The sequence below is a fragment of the Leopardus geoffroyi genome, chromosome A1, assembly GCF_018350155.1.
Source record: "Leopardus geoffroyi isolate Oge1 chromosome A1, O.geoffroyi_Oge1_pat1.0, whole genome shotgun sequence".
NCBI lineage: Eukaryota > Metazoa > Chordata > Mammalia > Carnivora > Felidae > Leopardus > Leopardus geoffroyi.
Window position 1 is genome coordinate 192,468,604 of NC_059326.1, and position 25,622 is coordinate 192,494,225.

General features: G+C 39.0%; 1 protein-coding gene across 1 annotated transcript in view; it reads left to right on the top strand.

Annotated features, from left to right (window-relative positions):
- GEMIN5 (gem nuclear organelle associated protein 5) overlaps window positions 1-25,622 on the top strand; it is a 41,397-nt gene that overhangs the window by 9,310 nt on the left and 6,465 nt on the right. Inside the window, exons 9-24 of the mRNA XM_045436390.1 lie at window positions 477-562; window positions 3,152-3,234; window positions 4,683-4,819; window positions 6,434-6,507; window positions 7,188-7,369; window positions 10,472-10,611; window positions 11,501-11,672; window positions 14,165-14,392; window positions 15,421-15,534; window positions 15,991-16,113; window positions 17,410-17,505; window positions 17,917-18,054; window positions 19,030-19,177; window positions 22,294-22,413; window positions 22,841-23,051; window positions 24,560-24,808. Of these exons, the coding sequence (XP_045292346.1) occupies window positions 477-562; window positions 3,152-3,234; window positions 4,683-4,819; window positions 6,434-6,507; window positions 7,188-7,369; window positions 10,472-10,611; window positions 11,501-11,672; window positions 14,165-14,392; window positions 15,421-15,534; window positions 15,991-16,113; window positions 17,410-17,505; window positions 17,917-18,054; window positions 19,030-19,177; window positions 22,294-22,413; window positions 22,841-23,051; window positions 24,560-24,808 (2,301 nt within the window). The remainder of the gene's footprint in view (window positions 1-476; window positions 563-3,151; window positions 3,235-4,682; window positions 4,820-6,433; window positions 6,508-7,187; window positions 7,370-10,471; window positions 10,612-11,500; window positions 11,673-14,164; window positions 14,393-15,420; window positions 15,535-15,990; window positions 16,114-17,409; window positions 17,506-17,916; window positions 18,055-19,029; window positions 19,178-22,293; window positions 22,414-22,840; window positions 23,052-24,559; window positions 24,809-25,622) is intronic.

A 25,622-nucleotide genomic window follows, 5' to 3' on the forward strand; every position in this document is an offset into this window, starting at 1 on the left:
AAAAACCAAACAGTATAGGAGTGTAGGAAGCAAAATATTTTCCTACTCTCCACTCCATGCTCCCACTTTCATTATCCAGAGAAGCACTGTTGACAACCTATGATATATCTTTCCAAATTTTATTATTAACAGGATCTTATTTTCTAAACTATTCTGGAATCTTTTATCCCCACTCAACAGTGTTTCATACACATCATTTAAATATTTGAGCCTATTTTTTTTTTCAACTGTATATATTTAACTTTATTCATAAAAAAATATCTGGCAAGATATAAAATGGGCAGTGCGGTGTTTTGAACAAGTGAGATTACCAGTGACTTTCACATTGTTTTTAATACTTTGTTTCTTTTAAATAATGAGAATTTGTTACTTTTTAAATTAGGAGACACCAAGAGCGTGAAAGTGTTCCATTTGGATGCTCAAAAGATAACCTAAGGGCTCCCTTAACAGTATGCTGCTTCCCTCATGTTTTCTAGCTGTGCTGGCACCCAACCAAGGAAGGCTGTTTAGCTTTTGGAACTGATGATGGAAAAGTGGGATTGTATGACACCTACTCCAACAAGTAAGAAATAAAAGATTGTTTAGCCCATTGACCATAATGTAGATGATGGAGTTAATTTTGATTCATAAACCTGGGTATATGTCGGAATTGGCCTGGGAAACATCTTTCAGATTCTGGCTCTGAGTCTGAGGCTTACAGCTTGGAATTTGATTTTTAAAAAATGTTTTCAGGTGGTGGTTCAGCCTGTCTGACCTATGGTTACCACTAAAATAAACCATTGGGTTTTTTTTTTCCCTCAGCTTTTCTTAACAAAAGTTTTCAGGCATCCATGAACATTGAAAGCGTAGTACAAAGAACATCTCTGCCTTCCATCTAGATTCACCAACTGTTAACAGTTTGCCATACTTGCCTTATTTTTGCACACTTAAAATTAACAGTAATTTCGTAATATCTAATACCCAGTCGATGTGCAGATTTCCTCAACTGAGCCAAAAATGCTTTTCCTAGCTATTTTTTTTTTTTTTCAAATTCATTTTTAGTTTGGGTTCACACACTGCATTTTGTTAGGTCTCTTTAGTCTCTCTTATTCTAGAATACCACCCCCACTTCTTTCATAACAGTTGCCTTTTCAGTTTGAAGATTCTGGGTAAGTTTTTTTGTAGAATATTTTACATTTTGGTCTTTGTGTTGACTTCTAACTCATTTCAGTATTCCCTATATGTCCTGTAAACTAGAAGTTATGTATTGAGCTTCATCGTCCGTTCTGGTTGTCCTTAGCCAAGGGGACTACTGGGATATGCTGTCAGTGTAAAATGCATGCCAGAGTTCAGAGATAGTCCCTCCCCTGCCTCCAAATTAAAATGTCTCAGTAATTATTTTGATTATATTTTAAAAGATAATACTTCTGTATATTGAGCTAAATAAAATACATTATTAAAATTGAATTTCACTTATTTCTTTTGCTTCTGTTAATGTGGCTACAAGAAAGTTTTAAGATGCCTGTGTGGTTCATACATAAAACTCACATTATGCAACTATTGAATACAGTTATCCTAGATGCTTGAGTAGATTCCATACCTGCACTGTTCAGTTTGACAGCTACATGTGGCTATTTACAGTTAAAAGAACTAAAATTTAATAAAATGAGAAGTTCAGTTCCTTGGTCTCATGAGCCACATTTCAAGTGCACAAGGCCCAGTGCTTACTGAGCAGCACTGTTCTAGACCAGGGATTGGGGAGCCATGGCTCATGAATTAAGAATGGTTCTACCTTTTTAAATTATTGGGAAAATATTAAAGAATATTTCATCACATGAAAATTAAATAAAATTCAGATTTCAGTGTCCATAAACCAAGCTCTTATTGGAACCCAGCCACACTCATTTGTATACACCTTATTGGAACCTGCTTTCACACTACCAGAGCAGGGTGGGGGAGTTATGACAGAGACCTCAAGGCTCAAAAAGCCTTAGATATTTACTGTCTGTCCTTTTACAGGGTAAGTTTGCCTACCTGTTCCAGATCATTCATTTCTAAGTAAGAATTATTTACTATACTCCGAGTTAACCTTTTTAGATGCAATTTTGAGGTACACATGTGAACCTACATGCACTTAGTTACCTGCATTCTTTCGTTCTGCAGCTGGTTAACTCCACTTTCAATTCTCAAAAAATAATACACTATTGCAAAGAGGCATGTAAGAAAATAAAACTATATGTCATCACAAAACCGACTAATTCTATGAAATTACTATCTTCTGGTTATTATGAGGTGTGTAGTAGAAGGAAGGGTGCTGCCCTAGATACACTGTTAGGCATTCAGCCACAGATACTTATTCTGTTTCTTTCAGCCCAGAGAAATTGGGGTTTATTGTCCAGAATGGCAACAACAAATGTGCCAGAAACATAGAAATAAATAAGTCAGCAGCTAGTTTTGTCATAGGTTCTGGATTCCTGGAATTCTCAAATCCTACAAAGAATACAGTTTACAGTAAAGGTAACAGCCACACTGCCCATTACTGACACCTCACATGTCATTAATCACCACAGCCTTCAAAATTACCCTCAAGAGCAAGTTTTCTTACAAAAACTTTAAAACTGAACTATTCTAAAATCTTGTCTTAGTTTAAGAATATGATATTAATGACAGGGTAAGCCTAAAATGACTTTTAGTCTTTTATCTGAAGGTGAGATGGGTTATATTTATATGATGACTGTATATGCTTAGCAGTAACCTTAGTTCTGGGCTGACTAGTTTGCATTTTCTGCCTTGTTCAGTATTTCTCCAGTTGTGATAGCCTTTACAGTGCTTATAACTACAGTAATATTAGAATACGTGACATTTAAGTAAAGTGGGCAACTCGGAGAGACAGGGGGGAAAAGTTATTACAAACTGGCCAGATTTGGGGGGGGATAATATTTTTTTCTGGGTAAAGTGTGTTTGGGACTTTATCATTTTGGTAGTAGATATCATTACATGGTATATTATTGAAGTGTTGGCTTCTCTACAATCAGCTATTTGGAGAAGGATGCTGTTAAATTGCTTTTCTCTAACATCAGCAACTAATAAGGGAGCTTTTAGAAAAAGATGGGTCTGTTTTTCCACTGTGTCTTCTGTTTAAATCTTTCTTTGTAATCCCCCTTCCCTCCAGACCGCCACAGATTTCTAGCACGTATCATAAGAAGACTGTGTACACTTTAGCCTGGGGGCCACCACTGCCCCCCATTTCACTCGGTGAGTATCTGAGCCATTCTCTAGCAAACATGAGAGTATTCTCTTTCTTTTAATTTAATTGTAAGACACTCAAGCTGGAAAGTTATAAATATTCTAGTGCAGTGACTGCTTATGCAGACTACTGTGTCCCCAGGGGTCCATGAGGGCAGTCATAGCAGGTGATGTTAGAAATCATTCGCCCATATTAAGCATCCCCAAACTCTTAAGCATTTTTTTGGTCTCTTCTGGCTGAATTTTTCCATTGTGCATGTAGTTGTCTCATGTTGGCTCCTGGTATCCAACCTAAAATTTGTTCACCAAAATTTGCTATCACTTTTTAATTTGATCAGAATTAGAATATTAGTTAACTATAGTAATGCAGTAATGATTATCTGTTTTCACCTATAGTTACAGCAAACTTAGAATTCCTGAAATGATCTCTTGTCTTTACTGTATTCTGACCCTTTCCCTCTTCTGGCTGCTCAGCCCTCTCTTTCTTATCCCTAAAGAGATAGGTCTTTCAGAGTATCTTTTAAAATAAGTGTATTCATGGGGTACTTGGATGGCTCAGCTGGTCTAGCATCTGACTCTTCATTTCAGTTCAGGTCATGATCTCACAGTTCATGGGAGCCCATGTCGGGCTCCACGCTGACAGTACAGAGCCTGCATGGGATTCTCCCTCTGCCCCTCTCCCACTCATGCATGCACTCCCTCCCTCCCTCTCTCTTTCAAAATAAATAAACTTAAAAAAAAAAATCAGTCAGTGTATTCAGATGTTTTTGGTTAACTTTTCTTAACCAGCTATAATGAAACATCTGTCCATTTCCATAGTAATTGCACTACACAGAGAGGATAATGGAAGTCATGAGAACTCAAGCAGCCCCGTAGTTGTAGTTCATTCCTTCATTCATTTAACAACTGTTTATTGGATTCTTGATTTGCACCAGGCATAGTTCTAGCAGTAGTGAAAATAAAACTTGTCCTTACAGAAACCAACAAGAACCACTGTTTGCTTGTTAAAGGTCAACAAGAAGATTGCCATAATACTAAAGAAATCATTGCTCTGAGGACAGCTTGTGACTTCCTATAACTTAGAGTTAGTCATAGGAAAGCCTGCAGCTCCATATATTTAAATGCCCAAAGAGTAGGGTGCTCATTTCTGAAACAAAAGGCAAATTCTCATAAACACTGAGAACATGTTTTTGACCCCAACTTTGGCACCCGTACTATTTGAATGGCAGAAGAGTGTTTAAAGCAGATCTGTTACATTAGAAATATTAGTTTAGATTTAGTGTCTTTTTACTTCTCCCAACAACTGTGTTCATATACAAAGAACAGTGACTTTGTTCTGGTGTGTTAATATAATTCTTTTAAAACAACTCAGACTATGCTATACTTGTACTGTAGTAACCAGTAGTTAAGCTGCTGAATTACAAAAATGATAAGCTTTCTTTTCTTACCTCATTTAGGAGGAGAAGGAGACAGACCTTCCCTTACTTTATACAGCTGTGGAGGGGAAGGGATTGTCTTACAGCATAACCCTTGGAAGCTTGGTGGAGAGGCCTATGACATCAACAAACTAATCAGGGACACCAATTCAATCAAAGTGAGTTCTTATGATGTAAAGTCTTCTCCAAGTCTCTACATCTTCTTGGTTTCCCATTTTGCATAATAAATGCCATTATTAAAGATATCCATTATGCTCACTCAGATTTCTTAGATGTTCTTAAGAGCTTCAGTGAATTTGTGATTTATAAAACATAATGTAGAAGTCTTTATACCTGAGTAAAGCAAGGAACTTAACCACAAAAAAAAAAAAAAGTTTGTCTCAATTGCCATGGTGATTTATGATAAACTTTCAGATCTTGGATATGAAGCATCCTTTTTAGGCCAGCTACTTCCTCCAGAGTGAGACCTTGGTAAAGATAACTATAATATGGTGGCCAAGTGTGGCTAGAAGGTATTTTGCTCAAGACAGAATTGCCATTTTAATTTTCCATTTTTTAGTGAAATAATTAACACATTTACACAAAAATAATACAAATAATTCCCTTTTATCCTTGACCCAGATATCCACATTTAATCACTTTTGCCTTACCATTTTATCAACGTCAGAACTGTCTTTTGAAGTGAAATATGTTGAGAGTTCTTTTACTCTTTCAAATGAGTATTTTTATTGGTGCTCATTATTTTTGAATGGCTAGCATAAAAATTACATTTAGTCATAAACTGAATTATTTTTATTGACTATATCCCTTCATTAAATGTCTCAACATTAACATTCAGCAATGAATAAAAGAGACAAAATTCCTGTTCCTAATGAGCTTTTAGTTTTGTGGCAGTTGAATATATATACAAGGAAGGGTGCCTGGCTGGCTCAGTCAGTGGAGTATGCGACTCTTGATTTTGGGGATGTGGTTTCAAGCCCCATATTGGGTGTAGAGATTACTTAAAAGTAAAATCTTTAAAAAAAAAAAAAAAGAAAGAAACTTGGAATTCCTTCACGTGAACGGTAGCTGATGAAGCTGTTGGGCATACATGAGGTGGTCTAAAGAGACAAGTAAGAAAACAAGAGGGCCCAGTCAGCCTTGGGGAAAGACCAACAGAGTTATTAAAAAAAGGAACAGGAAAAGGGAAAGGAAAGAGAAAGAGAGGGAGGGGAGAGGAGGGAAGGGAAAGGAGAAGGAAAGGGAAAGGGAAAGGAAGGAAGAAAAGAAATAGAAATAGGATGAAAACAAGGACATGTGTATGTGTGTATGTATGTATATGTATGTATATGTATAGACGTGTGTGTGTGTGTGTGTGTGTGTGTGTATATATATACACATATATATATGTGTGTATATATATATATATATATATATATATATATATATATGTTACTTATTTTGTTAAGGAGACATGACCCCCACGTTCTTAAAATGGACATGTTACACTCTCTGTTGTGGGATAAAAATTAAAAAGTTTATTTTACAAGGTTAGACACTGTAGACATTGGGTATTTACTAGCCTCTCTTTTTTGTCCCAATTAAGGAAATTACAATTTGAATATTTGCTCTTAGTAACTCTTTGGCTAATTATGTAGATTATGTACAAGTTGTAAAATTAGAACATTTTAAACTAGGGATTTTTTTTCTCATGCTGTCATCATTGATTTGTAAGATATGCAGAGAGAAGAACAGTGTGCTTTTAGTCAAGATTGGTTTGTTTTGCTTTCTAGTACAAATTGCCTGTACACACAGAGGTCAGCTGGAAAGCAGATGGCAAAATCATGGCCCTTGGCAACGAAGATGGGTATGTGTTTGTTTCTTAAAAAAACACAAATTCAGAAAACTTTGTTTTTGTATGTATTACACATTTGATCAAAAGCTGACTAATGCCATCTATAGTTTTAGTTGGGGTAGCCTAGTTGAATATGATATTCTGACCTGTCCTTAATATCCTTGAATGATCTGGAAGCTCTTTGTATTTTTGAGAATGCAAAATAAGTTGGGTATTTTCAGTCTAAAGAAATGTTTGTCCATTCAGTGTTTCAGCTGTTTTATGCTTCACAAAATGTTGATCTGCACTGAAATGCATAAATCGTCCTTCATTTTTTTAAACTAAGCCTGGGAAGAAATGGTTTTTAGACCTCACCATGCTCTTTCCAATGTTGATCCTAATTACATAGTCCTAATTTAGCCATTGGCTCATTAATTCTTTTAGCTTTTCCATAGCACCGTTTATTACAAGAGCCTGATAAACACAACTGCTGCCCAGAGATTGATGGGATTTTTTCAAAGCTGAATACATTTGTTTTAAAAAACAACTTTTTGTTTTTGGCTCTCTATAAGAGAGTGACCTCTGCAGTGATAGATAGGGTTATCCTATTCCATTTCACCTTTAGTTGAGTGATGGAATGAGGGAGATACTTGTTTGCATTAGATTGTAATTTGACCATCCATCTTTCTTGTCTCATGGGTTTGTGACTCCAGATCAATAGAAATATTTCAAGTTCCCAACCTGAAACTGATATGTACCATCCAGCAGCATCACAAGCTTGTGAATACCATTAGCTGGCATCATGAGCACGGCAGTCAGCCGGAGCTGAGCTATCTGATGGCCTCTGGGTCCAACAATGCGGTCATTTATGTGCACAACCTGAAGACTGTCATAGGTAACTTTGCTTTCTTACATCCTGGGGCCATATGTGTTCAGCTATTCTGCATTCCAAGTTTTGTACCTTTTTACTTATTTTTTGGTATTAAAATGTTATTCTTATTGTTGCTTCTGCTTTCAAAAGTAATATATTCATCTTACTTATAATAAGACAAAAATTTCAAACATGACAAAAAGGTTAACTTAAAAAATGAAGTTCCTCCCATAATAACATCCCTCAGTCATAACCAGCATGATTAGTTTGCTGAATGTTTTCTCCAGTTTTTTTTTCAGTATTGTTACTGCTGGGCACCTGGGTGGCTCAGTCAGTTAAACCTCCAACTTTGGCTCAGGTCATGATTTCGCAGTTCGTGGGTTCATGCCCCGTGTTGGGCTCTGTGCTGACAGCTCAGAGCCGGGAGCCTTCTTTGGGTTCTGTGTCTCCCTCTCTCCATGCCCCTCCCCTGCTCGCATGTGGTGTCTCTCTCTCTCTCTCTCTCAAAAATAAATAAACATTTTAAAAAGTTTTTTTAGTAAAATAAAAATAAAAAAAAATAATAGAGTATTGTTATTGCTAAGTGGCTCCAAAAAGATTGTGCCAGTTTATACCCTCTTCCTTCAGTGTTTGAGTATTTTACACACACATCCCATTCCCGTGTTTGACCATATCTAATTCTCATGGTCCTGTGAGGTAGACTGTGTTAGCCGCATTTTCCTGATGTTTAAATTGAGGCCCAGAGAAGTTAGCTTAACTTCCTAAAGTCCCATAGCTAGTGTGAAGGGGAGCCTAGATTCAAGCCTGATTGCAGAACCTATGTGTTCTGGTAAGTACTATTCCTGCCTAGCAGGTTGATCTTTTTCACATTTCCATGACTTATTCCTTAAGGAGTCTTTGACCCTGCTCAGCACCCACAAAAACCATAATAGGTGGTTAGAAGAGCCCTTTTTTTTAATACAAAAGAAGTGCGATTACTTCTTTCCTAATATGAAGAAATTATAATCTGACACTGTGCTGTTTGAAGAGTAGTGCCAAGTATGTGCTGTGAAAATAGTGAAAACAGTTGACATTTTCATTTTCTCTAGAATTTCCAGTAGTTTTCTGAGAATCCTTATCTGTAACAACAAAAAATGATTCTAGCAGTGGTTCTCTCAAGTTAAAAGCAATATGGAAAACTATTAAAGTATAGACAGATTTTCCTAACAATAAGTAGTAGACAGTATGTAACTAATGAGCATGATATGTTAGAAAGCTTATCCTGGTCTTTATCATTATTATCAGGATGCCAAGTTAAGCATCCACTTCGGCTGAGGGCATTGACTTAGTTCCTCAGAGCAATGCAGATCTTTGTCTACTTTAACACTAATATCTTAGCTTGTTTTTTATTTTTTACCTACTGAATAATAGAACAAGAAAAAAAGTTGGCCAGAATCAATATCCCTTTCAGACTGGGAACTCCCATACTCTTGTTCAAACGTTCAACAGCTATTAACATTTTGTCATATTTGCTTGGTTTTTGTTTTTGTTTTGTTTCATTTTGTTTTATTTTGTTTTGTTTTTTGCTTTAAATATTTCTTTCAGGGAGAGGACCCCACACTCCTACTCAGTTAAGGGAAGCATTTTTACAGCCTTAAGGTCTTTTTTTTTTTTTTTTTTTTTTTTTTTTTACCATGCCATGAATTCATATGGAATGGGTTCCAGCAGCTCAGACTCCTTTCCGCTGGTCCTCACAGAGTGTGCTTCTCTGGGTGGGGCAGGCTGGTGCTTCAGTTGAACCCAAGTACCTTTCTCCTTGACTTCTTTCTTTTTCTGATCATTTTCCTTCACTGCTTCAGGAAGCTGTCTTGGCTCTTCGAGTGCTTTATATGCTCAATACATACATTAGTTCTCTTGGCAAGAATCTTGTCCTTGTTTGCTTACAATAATGCCAAAAGCATGCTGGGTAACACCATAGGCTCTTCCAGTTTTGCCATGGTAAAATTTGCGTGGCATTCCTTTTTGAACAGTGCCTATTCCCTTGATGTCCACAGTATCACTTTTCTTGTAGATTAACATGTATGTGGCCAAAGGAACAACTCCAAGTTTTCTAAAAGGCATAGGGAACATACAGCAAGTACCTCTCCTCTTTCCCTTTGTGTTGGTCCTTGTGGCAAATTATTAGAAAATGGCAGTTCTGGCTGAAAGGGATAATTGCTGCTTGGTTCTCTATGTGTCTGTGTATGTACTTTTCCCAAACCTTTTGTGTTGAATGCGTCATTCTCTCCATGTCCCTTAATAGTTGTGTATTTTGTAAGAATAAGGATATTCCCTTACAATCCACAATTCCACTATCAACTTGAGTTAATTTAACAATATACAATGGTTTAATCTGTCATCCATATTCTAGTTTTGTTGATTGATCCAATAATATCCTTTATATCTAGAATAGTTTCTCAGCCCTTTTTCATTTTTAAACTGTATTTATTTTTGAGATAGCACACGCGTGAACAAGGGAGGGGCAGAGAGAGAGAGGACAAGGAGAATCCCAAGCAGGCTCCACACTCAGCATGGAGCCCAATGAGGGGCTCAATCTCATGACCATGAGACCACGACCTGAGTCAAAATTAAGAATCGGATGCTCAATCGAGCCACCCAGGCGCAAAGTCCAACATGAGGCTTGGTCTCAGGAGCTGAGAGATCATGACCTGAGCCAAAATCAAGAGTCAGATGCTTAAATGACTGGACTACCCAGGAGCCCTACAGCCATTTTGTTTTTAATCTTTGAAGAATATTGCCCTGTTATTTTGTAGATGCCCCCTTAATCTGGTGTTTTTCTTATAGATTCAGATTATATATCTTTAGCTACCATAAAAGTGATGATACATCCTCCTTGGTACCATATGCAAAAGGTATTATTTTCACTTTGGTGGCTTTTGAAAAGACAAAATGACAGCTAACAATGCAGTAAACCCATATGCCAAGTACTGTGGACATGCCCACAGTCTTAACCAATAAATAACATTGCCTGCTGAAAGTCATCTAGAAAGCATATGGCAAAATCTTGACTCTCCACAATAATACCTTCCTCTGAGTCTTTTTGTTGTTGGCTGTTGGTAGAAATGTCATCTTTCCCTTGTCTCTTAGAGAGCAATCCTGAATCTCCAGTGACCATTACAGAGCCCTACCGGACCCTGTCAGGGCACACAGCCAAGATTACCAGTGTGGCATGGAGCCCACATCATGATGGAAGGCTGGTATCTGCTTCCTATGATGGTACAGCTCAGGTACTATTGTGTCCTTGATTCTGTGGGTTCCTCACCACATACTCTAATTTGAACTCTTTCCTCTTTTCCCCCAGTTGTGTACATTCTTTTCCTCACCATTATCTTGTACAGAAAGGGATATTCTGAGCTCTAGAAAACATCCCACATATCCAGGCCTTTGGCAGGCTAAGATTGTTTTTTGGGGGGTTTGGGGTTTTTTTTTTTTTTTTACTTAGATGAAAGGGAAAGCATTGATAGGGAACTAGCTAAATTCTAGTATCTTTTAAGATTTCATTCTTACTGTCTTAAGATGGGCTAAATTGATGTGAAAAGTACCTGTTCCTGTCTTAAACACAAATGGCTATAAATCATGAACAATTTTTTTAATAATAAATTGTAAGTCAGAAATCTTCAGGTTGGAAGAAATAAAAGTGAGATGCCAAGCCTGAGCTATGAGATAGGACTTTCAGATATCAGAACCAGAATAGACATTAGTAACTAGAGAGCTAATAATCTCTGTGATGGATGTCAGTCTCTGTTGAGTTATAATTGAGTTATCTGCACAAACCAAGAAGCCATGAAGGGCTGCCCTCTGTGAAATGGAGACTGGAGTAATTTAAGAAACAGTAAGGAAATTGATCATTTGCCAAGAAATGGGGCAGAAGAATCACCTGCAAAATAATTAGAACTGTAAGCATGGACTACACATGCAGCTGTGAGTTCTGAATTAGAATTCTCATGACACAGGAAATACCATTTCTGAAATTTGAACACCTAAGAGGAAATAATAAGTCATAAGAGTAAACAAGAGTACACAGATTTGTTTAAATCTTTTTAAATTTATACCTGCTCCCCAAAGCAATAGAATAACCAAAAATTATCTATGCCGTCATGTGGCTTTTGGTTTTAGGTGTGGGATACTCTCAGAGAAGAGCCTCTGTGCAACTTCCGAGGACATCGAGGTCGACTGCTTTGTGTGGCATGGTCCCCACTGGATCCAGACTGCATCTACTCAGGGGCAGATGACTTCTGTGTGTACAAATGGCTCACTCCCATGCAAGAACATTCTCGGCCTCCTCAAGGTCAGTCAGAACTGGGAGCCCATAAATGCTTGCCTACTTCCCTTTCTCCCTACCTCAGTAACTAAGTTGATCAGGCTCAAGCAAAGAGGACATTCATGTAGGGCTCTGTAATGGTCACTGGAGATTCAGGATTGCTCTCTAAGGTGGCAGCAACAGCATGGCACGGGTTGCTTTCCTAATCAAGGAAGGCAGCCATAAGGGGCCTAAGGACAACATCCAAATAGTGTCGAGTAGACCTATGCCCACATCTTGGTTTCTAGATAGCATTCTCTGTTAAGAGAGACTAACCAGGGCTTCTTGGAGAAATGGCTAATTCCAGGTTGAGGCAGGAAAAATACAAGATGGGCCTGGCACATCATCCAATGCCACAGAGGAAGGAAATGTCCAAAGAACTGAGATCTGTCAAGAGGACAAAGAAGCCAGCTTGCAGGGGCTCCCACTAACCAAATCTGAGACAGTCTGAACTTGAAAATAATGAACAGAAGAACTCCCTGGCTAGCAAAGATTAACTGATACCAGTTATATATTCAACAACTAAAAATGTGCCTAAATAAATGAAATGATCTATCCACATGATGATTTGTAAAAAAAAAAAAAAAAAAATGCTCATGGTAGCTTTATCTGTAATGAACACAAACTGGAAACAACCCACATGTCAATTGGCACAGTAAATACACTGGTATATCCCTACAGTGGAATTCTACTCAGCAATGAAAAGAAAGTAACTACTGATAAACATAGCAAAATGTGTGAATCCCAAAAAAATGTTACACTGAACAAAAGATGCCAGGCACAAAAGAATGCATGCTGTGTAATTCTAACGTACAGTCAGAAACACAAGTATCTACAATATGAAATTCTAAAAAGGCAAAACTATAGTGACAGCAGATGAGTGACTGCCTGGGACTCAGGAAGGGGGTGCATCTTACTGCAAAGAGGCATGAGGAAATGAGATAATGGAAATATTTTATTCACAGTGGTGAGTTACATGACCATACATCTGTCAAAACTCATCGAAGTATTGGGGCGCCTGGGTGGCGCAGTCAGTTAAGCGTCCGACTTCAGCCAGGTCACGATCTCGCGGTCCGTGAGTTCGAGCCCCGTGTCAGGCTATGGGCTGATGGCTCAGAGCCTGGAGCCTGTTTCTGATTCTGTGTCTCCCTCTCTCTCTGCCCCTCCCCCGTTCATGCTCTGTCTCTCTCTGTCCCAAAAATAAATAAACGTTGAAAAAAAAAAATTAAAAAAAAAAACTCATCGAAGTATTAAAAAGTGGGTATATTGTGTTAAACTATACCTCAGTAAAGATGACTTAAAAAGCAAGGGATAAATGCTTTAAAACTTAAAAAATAAATACATAGTAATGGATTAAAACTAGGGGGCACCTGCCTGTCTCAGTTGGTTAAGCATCTGACTCTTGATTTAGGCTCAGGTCACGATCTCACAGTTCATGAGTTTGAGCGCCGCGTCGGGCTCTGCGCTGATCGCGCAGAGCCTGCTTGGGAATCTCTCCCTCTCTTTCTGCCCCTCCCCTGCTCATTGTTGCTCTCTAAAAATAAACAAATGAACTTAAAAATTAAAAAAAAATAGGAATCCATGAGTCCATATTGGGGGGGTGGGGAATGAAGGTCTAAATAAACAGGGGGAAACAAAAGCTCTTTACAGAATGCCAACTAATGAATGTAGAATGAATGATGGAATTAGAAAATTACCATTCAGCCATCATAGTAACAGTTTTTTGTCAAGAAACATCGGTGGATAGTAAAACTAGTGGATGCAAACTTATTAATTACAAAGGGAAAATAAGTTTTCAGGGAGAAACCTGCCCCCTTAATCTAGTGATGGAAGTAAACAAATAATGAGACAAGTAGAAACTATGTGCTACCCACTGTGTTACATTGACAGCATCACTCCTATGTATTCCAACCCCAAATGTAAAACCTAAATTTAATCATAGCAGACATCAGGCGGTGGGGGAAATCAACAAAATAACAGCCCTGTAATCTTAAAAGTTTCAAGTCATGCAAATTAACAGGAAAACGAGCCTCCTCCAGACTGAAGGAAACTAGAGAGATGTAACAAGCAAGTTCATCATGTAATCCTGAATTGATTCCTTTTGCCATAAAAGACATTCTTGGTACAACTGGCAGAACTTGAATACAGTCTGTGGAGTAGACAGTAGTAATGCATCGATGTTAATTTCCTGATTTTCTTGGTTGTGTTGTGGTAATGTAGGAGAATGTCCCTGTGTGTAGGATACACACTGTAAGTATTCAAGGATAATTGGGCATCATATTCATGGTTTAATGAAATCCTAAAAGGGTTTGGTATGGTTAACTTTTTGATACTCTAACTCTAAAAATTCATGGGGAAGGAAGAGAAGTGGTGAGAATACTATCAAAAAAAAGAGTGAGGACGTTTTGGAGATTGTCTCCTAGAGTGCTTTTAACCAAGAATCTATACTTTATCTTTTGTCTTAATCGCGATACCTCTAGGTAAGAAAAGTATTGAATTAGAGAAAAAAAGGCTCTCTCAACCTAAGCCAAAGCCCAAAAAGAAGAAAAAGCCCACTTCGAGAGCTCCTGTAAAGCAGGATGTGTATGACGGGAATGAAGACGAGAGCATCAGGGAGAGCTCGGGACCTGTTGAGAACGGTCTGTCGGACCAGGAGGGTGAGGAGGAAGCCCGGGAGCCAGAGCTACCCAGTAGTATCATCTCAGTGGGTATGTGGCCAAATCCTGTGTTTCATGGACTCTCTAGGACTTGATAGTCATGACCAGGAAACTAAGCCAGGTCCTTACTCAGTTTGAAATTTCTCTGTCTCTGACCTATGTATTGTTCCATCTCTGTAACTTAAGCTGTATCTTTGGTGCCATTAGAAACTCCATTCATTTCTTAAAAGGTTATCTTAAGCCTCTAAACCCCTTTGAAGTGGTAAAGTGGATCTGGTGGAAGACTGGGATCGAAATAGTGAAGGTCTTTAGAAAAAACTTCTTAGCACCTTGGTCAGGATAAGACTGTGGGGCAAAGGGAAACCAGGGCAGTTTAGTTATAGAAACTGACATGGGAAAAGTTTTCACAGTATCACATCTAGCCACAGTTATTGAAAGAAACCACTGCCCCTTACCAGCATCTGACCTGGAAGCTACCGCCACCCTGGGAAAAGGTTAGGAAAATAAAGAGCTAAAGGCTTAATGGATTTATTTTTTTAGGCTCATCAAAACGCCTTTATATCACAAAATGGTTGTACAAAATGTTCTTTACCCCTGTAGACCAGCCGCTGGGTTTTTTTTGTTTTTTTTTTTTTTCCCAGCTGGGGTTTTTTTTAAAGTTCATGGTTGTGTGTGCTCAGGGCTGTGACTCCATATCACATACCCTTAATAATTTCTATTAGTAAAGTTGTTCCTTGTTTGTGTAATTAAATATATACACTTAATACTTTGTTACCTAAATATGTAACAAGTCTTTTGTCATCTGAGCAAGGTTTCAGAACTCCTGGGCCTATGGTATAAAGTTGTGGCAGCTAGAAACTTACAATTTCTCCTGAGATCAATCAGTCAAAGTTCTAAGACTTAGACATTTTGTGAGGTGGGAAAAGGGAGACTACCCATGTTTCCTTTTGAAAGTATTTTATCTCATGTTATGGAATACATAAATAATATTAAGCCTGGTTTAGTTCTTAATCATTAAAAAGAACTAGACTCTATATTGTTCTCCTTCAAACTTTTTTTCTTTATCTCCTATGATACAGCTTCTAGAGAACCAGTTACCTGCACTCCGGTTTCCATAGGTTTTGAAAAGTCAAAAATCACTGTTAATAACAAAGTCACAATACTGAAAAAGGAGCCACCTAAAGAGAAGTCAGGTTGGTGTCTAATGGTTAAAGTATTTTGTTAAAGCATCCTCAAATATTACATGCAACTGAAAACAGTCAAAAATGTTTGGTTTTTATTGTTGTTGGTTTGTTATTAGGATTTTTGTTTGTTTCTTGGGTTTTAAATGTTTGTTTTGATTATTTCAATTTTGGGTCATGCTTTTAAACATTTTTAACACTTAAACAATTTTAAACATTTTTTTAACGTTTTCATGAGGAAGTGTCATTTTGCAAGTGTTGATAATGCTTCACAGGTGTTCACAGGGACGTGTCGTGTGTGTTGTACACACTGCCCCCAGCTAACTTAAACTGAAAGCTTCTTCATAAGTAGCAAATTTTCTGATGACCGGCATTATCCCTCCAGTAGGTTACAGTTGCACAATGGCCATCCCGTTTGTGATTCTGATCAGCTCTTCTTAGACCATCTATATTTTTATTACATTTCAGAATCCATAACCAAGAAGCGAAAAGCTCGTTCCATGCTTCCACTGACTACCAGCCTGGACCACAGGTCTAAAGAGGACCTTCATCAGGACTGTCTGGTATTAGCAACGGCAAAACACTCCAAAGGTACAAAAATACACTCCCTTGGCCCATCCATAGTCTTCTGGGAACTAGCACATAAGAGGTGCTTGCTTGTATATTTGTTGAATAAATGAGCACACAAATGTCTAGAGTTGTTTATATTTCTAAATTCTTTTCCAACCTTCCATCCCCCCAACGGCCCCACCGCCAGGCTCCACCGTGCCTTTGCGATGTAGTGCTCTGGCTTATTGTTCTAAATCCAGTTGTCACCAGCCATCTATGTGCCGGAATTGGTATGATGGCTTAAATACCTCAGCATGAATCAACTCCTTCAACTATTTTTCCCCCAGGAAAACAATATCTTCAATTAGAAAAAAAAGTATTTCCTTGTTGGAAATATACCCATAATATGGCAGTTCCTTTTTTTGGATTTGGTGGAAGTTTTTGTTATAGAAGGTTTTTTTTATTTTACTTTTGCAAAGCTCTCGTTTAAGGCCCATTATTTTGATATTTGAACAGCTATATTTTTTTGAATTTTACATGTTGAAAATAGATACACACAATAAAATGAAATTCAGAGATTCAAAAAGAATGTAAATCCCCATCCCACCCCGATACCCAATCCTCACGTTTCCCCTCAAGACCACACTGTTAACAGTTTTTGTCTCTCTCAGAAATATTTTATGCTCTTCTTACATACATAAGCCTCTTTTGGGGACTTTATCTTGACTTCCTGTAACTTACACACTTTATCATATAGCTTTACATTATTAACTTTACTGGAAAGTTACTCAGTTGACTTTTTAAAAACCAGAAGGATTATTGAATCCCTTTGTGGTGGGTCCTAGTAAATGTTAAGGACATTTCTTGTTGGGATTTGGGGTTGGCCTTTTTTTTTTTTTTTTTTTTTTTGAGGCAGAGGAGGGGCAGAGAAATAGGGAGAGAGAGAATCCCAAGTAGGTTCCACACTCAGCATGGAGCCCAGCGAGGGGCTCAGTCTCACAACCGTGAGACCACTACCTGAGCAGAAATTAAGAGTCAGACACTCAAATCGAGCCACCCAGGTGCCCTGGGGCTGGCTTTTTACATCCTCTTTCACCCCTTCCCCATCTTTATTTGAGCAAACTGCAGACTAAATTGTCTCACTGGATTTTGCCAAGGCTGAGCTTTAACACAGTGTTTTCATGTTTTGCTACCCTTGTAACCAGGAGGGGTCTCTGTTAGGGTAAACAAGGGCACAGGACTTCTCTTCACTGTCTGAAATGGGTCGTGTGGACACACGTTTGGAAGTAATTGGACAGAAAACAGTAACCTCATTTTCTTGTCTTTTTGAATTCGCAGAGCTAAATGAGGACGTGTCTGCTGATCTTGAGGAAAGATTTCACCTGGGACTTTTCACAGACAGGACTGCCCTGTACAGAATGATAGAGGTTGAAGGTGAGGCAAGTCCAGTCAACATAACCCAGTCTGTCTCCATTCTTCCCTAATACTTTGTACACACCTGTTTTATGGCTGCCATCCTGTGGCATCATACGGGTTGGTTTTACATTTCAACTAACTAGGTTTTGAGCTCCCCAATCTGCATATTCCCATATACCCCTTGCATCTCTCATAGGACCCTAAACATACAGTGTTCACTCTGCATGTAAGTGAAAATGAGTGGGTGGACAAGGGACTGAGTGGGCTTTAAACCACATTATGAACACTCTGAGAGATGACTCACCCATCAGCCAGCAACAACTATTATAGGAATTTGTTCCCCTCTTTTCATCCTGACTTTCCTTCTCTTAAAGTCTGTGCAGACAGGTTTCTGAAACATCTTCCCAACATTATGTCTCCTCCAAACAGGAAAGGGTCACTTGGAAAATGGCCACCCTGAGTTATTTCACCAGCTCATGCTTTGGAAAGGAGATCTAAAAGGTGTTCTTCAGACGGCAGCGGAAAGGGGAGAGCTGACAGACAGTCTTGTGGCTATGGCACCAGTTGGTATGTTCTTCTCGACAAAAGGGCTATCACCTTGAAGATAAGTCCACTAAAGATGGACACTCTCTTGCAGGACAATTTGGCCAGGTCTAAAAACTTTAACTCCGCAATTCTAGGTGTTGGAAATTAACTGTACTCACACGTGCAAAATGACAAGTATACAGGCACTGTCATTACAGCAGTGTTTGTCATAGCAAAAGACCACAGGAACCTCTCTGTCCATCAGTAAGAGACTGGCTAAATCTCATGCCTCTACAGTAGAATCTCTTGGGAAAAATTAGGCAGCTCCTTGCATTCTAGTATGGAATGAAGCTCCAAAAGCGTAGTAGGGAGAAGACTCAAGATGTTGATACATGACAATATTTACTACTCTGTCATTTATATTTGTCTTCACATAGTATTTCAAAAAGGTTTCAAAAGAAACTAGAAATAATGGTTGTCTCTAGGCAAAGGAATTTGGATGAGTTTGGGTGGGAGGACACCAGAATAACAAGGTAAATTATGCCATGCCCAGTTTTTTAACTTTATTCAAGTATACTTTAAAAAAAAAAAAAAAAAAAGTACACAGGTTATGATGGCACAAACTGAATACACCCTTGTAACCAGCACCATATCAAGAAGTATAACACTGCCAGAAAGCACCTAGGAAGCTTCACTCATGCTCCTGTTCATTCAGTCTCCACACACCCCAACAAGGCTAATCACTGCCCTGACTTCCATATTCTCTTGTACCTTTTGAATTTTGCATTATTTTTTATGTGTTAGCTAATCAAAGAGAAAAAATTTATGTTTCAAAACATGGGTATAGGGCGAGTAAATGAAGCAGATAATCTGTAATGATAACTGAATTCAGAGTATCTAAATGCTCTACTTAGTGCAATGACTAAAACCAAGGTGTTTTCCTTCCAAATGTAGATTCTTTTTTTCCTTACCCCTGCTGCTGCTTATTCAACCGTCACTTTTTTTTTTTTTTTTTAGCTGGCTACCATGTGTGGCTGTGGGCCGTGGAAGCTTTTGCCAAACAGCTGTGTTTTCAAGATCAGTACGTTAAGGCTGCCTCTCACCTCCTTTCTATCCACAAAGTATATGAAGCTGTAGAGCTGCTCAGGTCAAACCACTTCTACAGGTTTGTAGGACCCTACAGTTGAACCACCAGTTGGGCACAATCTCCTGACCGGTGCCACTTAACGATAACCAGCAGAAATCTTGGTTGTAATTAAACATTGCAGACGTACAGAAATACATGCACACTAGCCTAACAAACACCAGTGTACCCACTACCCATACTTAACAAGCGTTAACTTCGATCAGTATTTGCCACTGATCTTTTTCAGAATATCTTTATCCCTAAAGTTGCAAACGTAGAGAAACCGTGTAATACAAAAGAGATGGGATCTTGTCAGCCACCCCGAAAGCTCCCCATGTCCCCGACTGTTGCTGTTTTTAAGTATAACACTCCAGATTTGACTGAATTGCCTTTCTCCAGTTCTGTCCTCATCCTTTCTCTAAGAAGCAACCATTCTGCTGAGATTGGTTTGAATCCTTCCTCTCCAAGTTACTACACTTTCACTATAATACATTTGTAAGTAATGACAAACAAAAGGAGTAAAATATTTCTTATAAACAGCATACAGGTTTTTTTTTATCCATTCTGATGGTTTCTGTCTTTTAATTGGAATGGTTAGGCCATTTACATTAAATATAAATATCGGTGCAATTAAAATTTACCATCTTGCTATTTTGCTTTCTTTTGGATTACTTGAATATTTTCTTATCTCCAATCCTGGCTTATTAGCTATACTCTATTTTATGGTTGCTTTAGGGTTGGTGATGATTAGCATGTTTTTTTAATTTTTAAGTTTATTTATTTATATTGAGAGAGAGGGAGAGAGAATCCCAAGCAGGCTCCACACCATCAGCACAGAGCCCAACGTGGGGCTCAGACCCACAAACCATGAGATTGTGACCTGATCTGAAACCAAGAGTCAGGCATTTCACCGACTGAGCCACCCAGGCGCCCCATGATTAGCGTTTTTAATTTTCACAGTTTACTTTCAACTAATATTGTCCTACATCTTATATAAAACTTATTTCTTTCCTTCCCTCCTGTCCTTTCTGCTACTTACTTGTCATATATTTGACATGTTATAGCCCCACATTACAGTGTTAGAATTTTTGCTTTAACGTGTCATCTTTTTAAATAACTTTTTAACTTTAAAACTTTTTTTTTATATCTGCCCACATACTTATTTCTAGCATTTTTTCATTCTCTTACGTAGGTCCAACGTTCCAACTGCTATCAATTCCTTCTTCACCTGAATAAGAATCTCATTTTTTTTGTAGTGTGATTCTTCTGGTGACCAATTCCATCAGCTTTTGTCTATAAAAGTCTTTAATTTTGCCTTCATTTTAAAGGATCTTTCTCTGGGTGTAGAATTCTAGATTGGCAGTTTTTGTCTTTCAGGGCTTCAGAGATGACTGTTTACTCTTACATTGTTCTTGACTTGACTGCATCTATTCCCATCTTTGTTATATAGGAACTGTCATTTTTTTCTCACTGTTTTTAGAACTTTCTCCGTCACTGATTTTCAGCCATTTGATGTGATGGCTTTGGTAAGACTTTGTCTTTTTCCTGTTTTGGTTTGTCTTCCTCTGAAGGGTGTTGAACTCTGTTTTAGTGAGCACTAAAGTTGCTAATAGAACAGCTTGATCTTTTCATGGCTTGTTTTTAAGGTTTCTTAGAACAGGTTTAGAGAAATCTTTTTTTTTTTTTTTTAAGTTTATTTATTTTGAGAGAGAGAGTGAGCAGGAGAGGCAAAGAGAGAGAGAATCCCAAGCAGGCTCCTCACTGTCAGCGTAGAACCCAACGTGGGGCTTGAACTCACAAACCGTGAAATCATGACCCGAGCCAAAATCAAGAGTCGGACACCTAACCGACCGAGCCACCCAGAGAAATCTATATTCTAGAATTAGTTTGTCCTTCTACCTTCTGGTGTCTTTATTGAATGCCTGTGTGTTCAACAAATCAGAACTCAAATGTCTGGCTGGTCAAAACACCGAAGTCCCCTATGCCCTGAGTGAACTCTGGGAATTATTCAGCTTATAATTCCCTGATTGTTCTTTATCCAGCCTTAAGGAATGTCCTACACATGCATGGCTTTGTGTTTAGCCAAAGACTCATGAGATCCCCAAACAGAGTTCTGTAGGGCTTCCCCTGGATAGCTTCTTCCTTCCTATTATCCTGCCCCTCATATTCCAATTATTTTGTTTCTCCTCCACTCAGTAAGACTGCTGGGGCTCTGCTGGGTTCTCTATAGGAAAATGGCTATTAGGAGGTTCCCTTCTCTCGGGGATAACAATCCTGAGCTGCCTGGATCCAATGTCTGAAAACAGTTGTTTCATACATATTTTGTCTAGTTTAGTGGCAGGAGGGTAAGTCTGGTAAGTTGATGTCTCAAAATACTTCTTAAACATTGCTCTGCACAGATCACCTTAATCTAAAATACTTTTATTCTAGCTACAACTTTATGTTGGCTACAACTCAGAAGTTGTAGGTCAGTTGAAAATATTAGCTCACTGAATTATACAGATGCTCCAAATGTGAACACATTTCATTATAAAATATCCAGAAACATTCACATTCTTAAATATCACCATCAGTCTCTTCAGAAAAGTCTTCAGCATTTGGGAAGCTATCTAGCCCACAGTGGCAGGCATAGATTTTCTAAAATTCTCGTTTTCACTTGAAAGCTCAAAATTTATCATTGGCAAAAATAGTGTTGGTTGTCAAGTGACAGACTTGGGGATCCCCAGGAATCCACAGACCACACGTTAAGAGCTGCTGACCCAGGTGAAGAATTGAGCTCAGCATGTGGTTTTAACTTCCCACGTGGGGTGCCTGGGTGGCTCAGTTGATTGAGCGTCTGACTTCGGCTGGTCAGGTCATGATCTCACGGTTCATGGTTTCAAGCCCCGCGTTGGGCTCTGTGCTGAGCTCGGAGCCTGTAGCCTGCTTCAGCTTCTGTGTCTCCCTCTCTCTCTGCCCCTCCCCTGCTCACGCTGTCTCTCTCTGACTCTCAAAAATAAATAAATGTAAAAAAAAAAAAAAAAATTTAACTTCCCACATAGTGCAGGAAAATGGTTTTGTACAGGAAGTTGGAACAGTATAAACAACACAAGAGGGACAGTTTATCCTATTTTCCAGCCTTTTCAAATTGGCTTTTTATCTGTTCTGGCCTCTAGGGAAGCTATTGCAGTTGCCAAGGCCCGACTACGCCCAGAAGACCCGATCCTGAAGGACCTGTACCTCACCTGGGGAGCCATCCTGGAAAAAGACGGCCATTATGCCGTGGCCGCCAAATGGTAAGCTGGAGGGAACAGGCATGTACCCAAACATCGAAGAGCTGTGATGCAGAAGAGCAGGACGAGAGTAGTAAGTTTAGAGGGGGAGGTAAAGTGACTAGAAGACAAAAAGCCATATGTGTATTAAACCTAGCTTCATAAGATTCATCGTCCTTGGATGAATCCTTTATATAAATCACCTCCCTTATATAAATCACCATAACTACTGAAGAAACCTCAGGAGCAGACTCAGAAATTCCACCTTTCTCTAGTAATGTCTTTACTATCAAATAAGGAAACTGGGAGAGAATAAAAACTTTATTTGGGTTCAGTTCAGCAAATGTATGTCCTTACCCTGTAGGATGCTGCCACTCATTCTCTATGTTGAGATGGAAGAGGGTATAGGAGATCTGTTCATGACACTTTTGGGTTTTTGTTTGTATTACAGCTATTTAGGGGCTGCTTCTGCTTATGATGCAGCCAAAGTTTTATCCAAGAAGGGAGACGCAGCATCACTTAAAACAGCTGCAGAACTGGCTTCAATTGTAGGAGAGAATGAGTTGTCCTCTTCCCTGGCTCTCAGATGTGCCCAAGAGCTGCTTTTGGCCAGGAACTGGGTGGGAGCCCAGGAAGCGCTGAAGCTACATGAAAATCTAAAGGTCAGTCTGTTCTTGTATCTCCAGGTATTTAAGAGGGAAAGGCCACAAGTCCTTTTCTAGTCAAATTCCAAATGAATAACCCAGTTGCACAGCTGTACCAGTTTGGCAGGTACCCTTAGAAGTGTCCAGCAAGCCCTGGCCATACTATCCCATGGAAGTACCATGGCTTGTCCACTGCCATATTCAGAGTAAGAGATAATGTAGTCATTCATATTATTCTCCTTCCTTATCAATTTGTGTACAACATACATGAGTCGATTTTAGTCAGCATAGCCCTGAGCTAGCAGTCTGGTGTTTCTTTATTGGTGTCATCAGGTCTTCTTTGAAGAGGGAGAGGAAGGGGAGGATTTCCAACAGAAATCAAGGTGCTCCGCCATAGCATCACTCTTTAACTATAAGCCATAACGAAGTGTGGCGAAATCAACATTTTGTTAAATGTCTGTTTATCCCTTTCTGGTTAACTATGAGTAACTCACCACTGTTTTATTTGACGCATCAAACTGAGATTACTTTAAAAGCATCAGCACTCTCATTTTCTAAAACACATAAACATTTTAGACAGCTTTACTGCTCAGATACTAACATGAACTTTGTAAGCTCCCCTCTCTCTAATAGATAATTGGACCTAAAGACATTTCCTACCTAAATATTGAAACCCAAGAAAAATAGTAGCTTTCTAGGAAAGCTACTTCCTAGCAAAAGTAATATGCCCTCAAAGACAGTGTCACTTGGTGTATTACTTATAAAATGACCAAATCTAAAGAGATTTTAATTTATCCATAGCAAAAAAAAAAATTCCAGAATGGTTATTTAAGCATTTCTTTTTTCTTTTAAAAAGCATCCTTATGAAAGCAAGAAAACCTTTACATTTATGCAGAATGCTGTTCTGGTCATTGTCAGGCTATTTGGGCTAATATTTTGCCAAGCCGAACTGAGAAAATACTGTTACAGGGGTATACGTGAACCTCATGGCAACTGGAGGTCTTAGCAAAAAGAAAGATACTTGCTGACTCCTCTGAAGCCTGCTGGGACATGGCGCCCGACACCTGCCGCAGCTGTCATATCTGCACAGCTTATCTGCTCTAGCACCTTCTGCCCATTGCACTTTGCTTCTGTATCCCTTAATGTAAAGTTTGGACAGGGGGAAAGAACTGGATGAGCCCAGGCTGTCTTTTCTCAAACTGGGTCATAAGTCTTAGGTGACTGTCCTGTATGTGGTCTACACTGCAGTGGACAGGGCTGTAGTTGGGATTCTGTGTCGTAAAACTGTTTGCTTGGGCTCCAGGCTACCTCCAGGATTCCTGCAAAGGCATCTGGAAAAATGTCTATTCGATCACCTCTTTACCCCCCGCCCCTTCACTCAATGACTCACACTGGCCAGAGGCAGCCCCCCAAAGGGTCTGGTTGCTGCAGATGCGACGGGGAACACAGAGAAACTGAGAAGAGCTCTTGAGATAATCAGGCACTTCCATTGCCTAACAGTTCCTGTCCTTGTTGTTGGATTTCAGGGGCAGAGACTGGTGTTTTGCCTTCTTGAGCTCCTGTCCAGGCGCCTGGAGGAAAGGCAGCTTTCGGAGGGCAAAAGTTCTTCCTACAATGTGTGGGCTGCAGGCACTGAAGGGCCCTTCGTGGAGAGGGTGACTGCAGTATGGAAGAGTACCTTCAGCCTGGAGACCCCAGAGCAGTACCAGGCAGCATTACAGCAGCTGCAAACTATCAAGTACCCATCTGCTACAAATAACACTCCCTCCAAACAGGTACCCTGTCTGCACTCTGCAGTAAGCCTTCCTTAATCCACGTCTAGTATAATAAGGAAACCAATTGAATGCCAGTTTGCATTTCAGAAAAGACTAAGGCAGGCACAGGCAACCTGGAAAGATCCCTTCAAGACTAATTAAGGCCCTTTAGCTTTGAAGTTAGTCTTAGATCAGTATTCTCTTTAAAAAAAAAAAAAAAAAAAAAAAAAAAGCCTAAACCTACACAAAAGCACAGAGAAAAATATAGTACTCATCAACCAGGAATTACCAGAGTTCACGTGATTTGTCATTTTGCTTCGTAGAGTTTTTTTGGTTTTGTTTTGCATATATTCTTCTAGTTTTTAGTAAAAGAAATACAGTAAGTTTGAAGTCCCTGGTGTCCCGGACCTACCTTTGGTCCCATTCTCCTTTCCTAGCTTACCAAAGTCAGCCCCTAGGTCACTCATAGTATTATTTTTTGCCTCACTTCAGTGACCAGTTTGTAAAATCTATCTGTATTGATGCAGAGAGATAAAGTTGATTCATTATAGCAGCTATACCCATCCTATAAATGTATGTCAATTTATCTGCTTTTTCTTTTGAAAATGGGGGAAGGCTCATTTATTTTTGAGGAATGAGACTTCCTCAAATGATAATATAGCACCTTGGGAAACAGTTTGGCAGTTTCCCATTAAGTTAAATATAGACGTGCCCAGTGACCCAGCAATCCCACTGCCCAGATATTTCACTAAAAGAAATACAGCCTTGTACACAGCTGTTCGCTGCAGCTTAGCGGACAGCAGCCAAAAGCTAGAACAACCCAGACATCCATCAG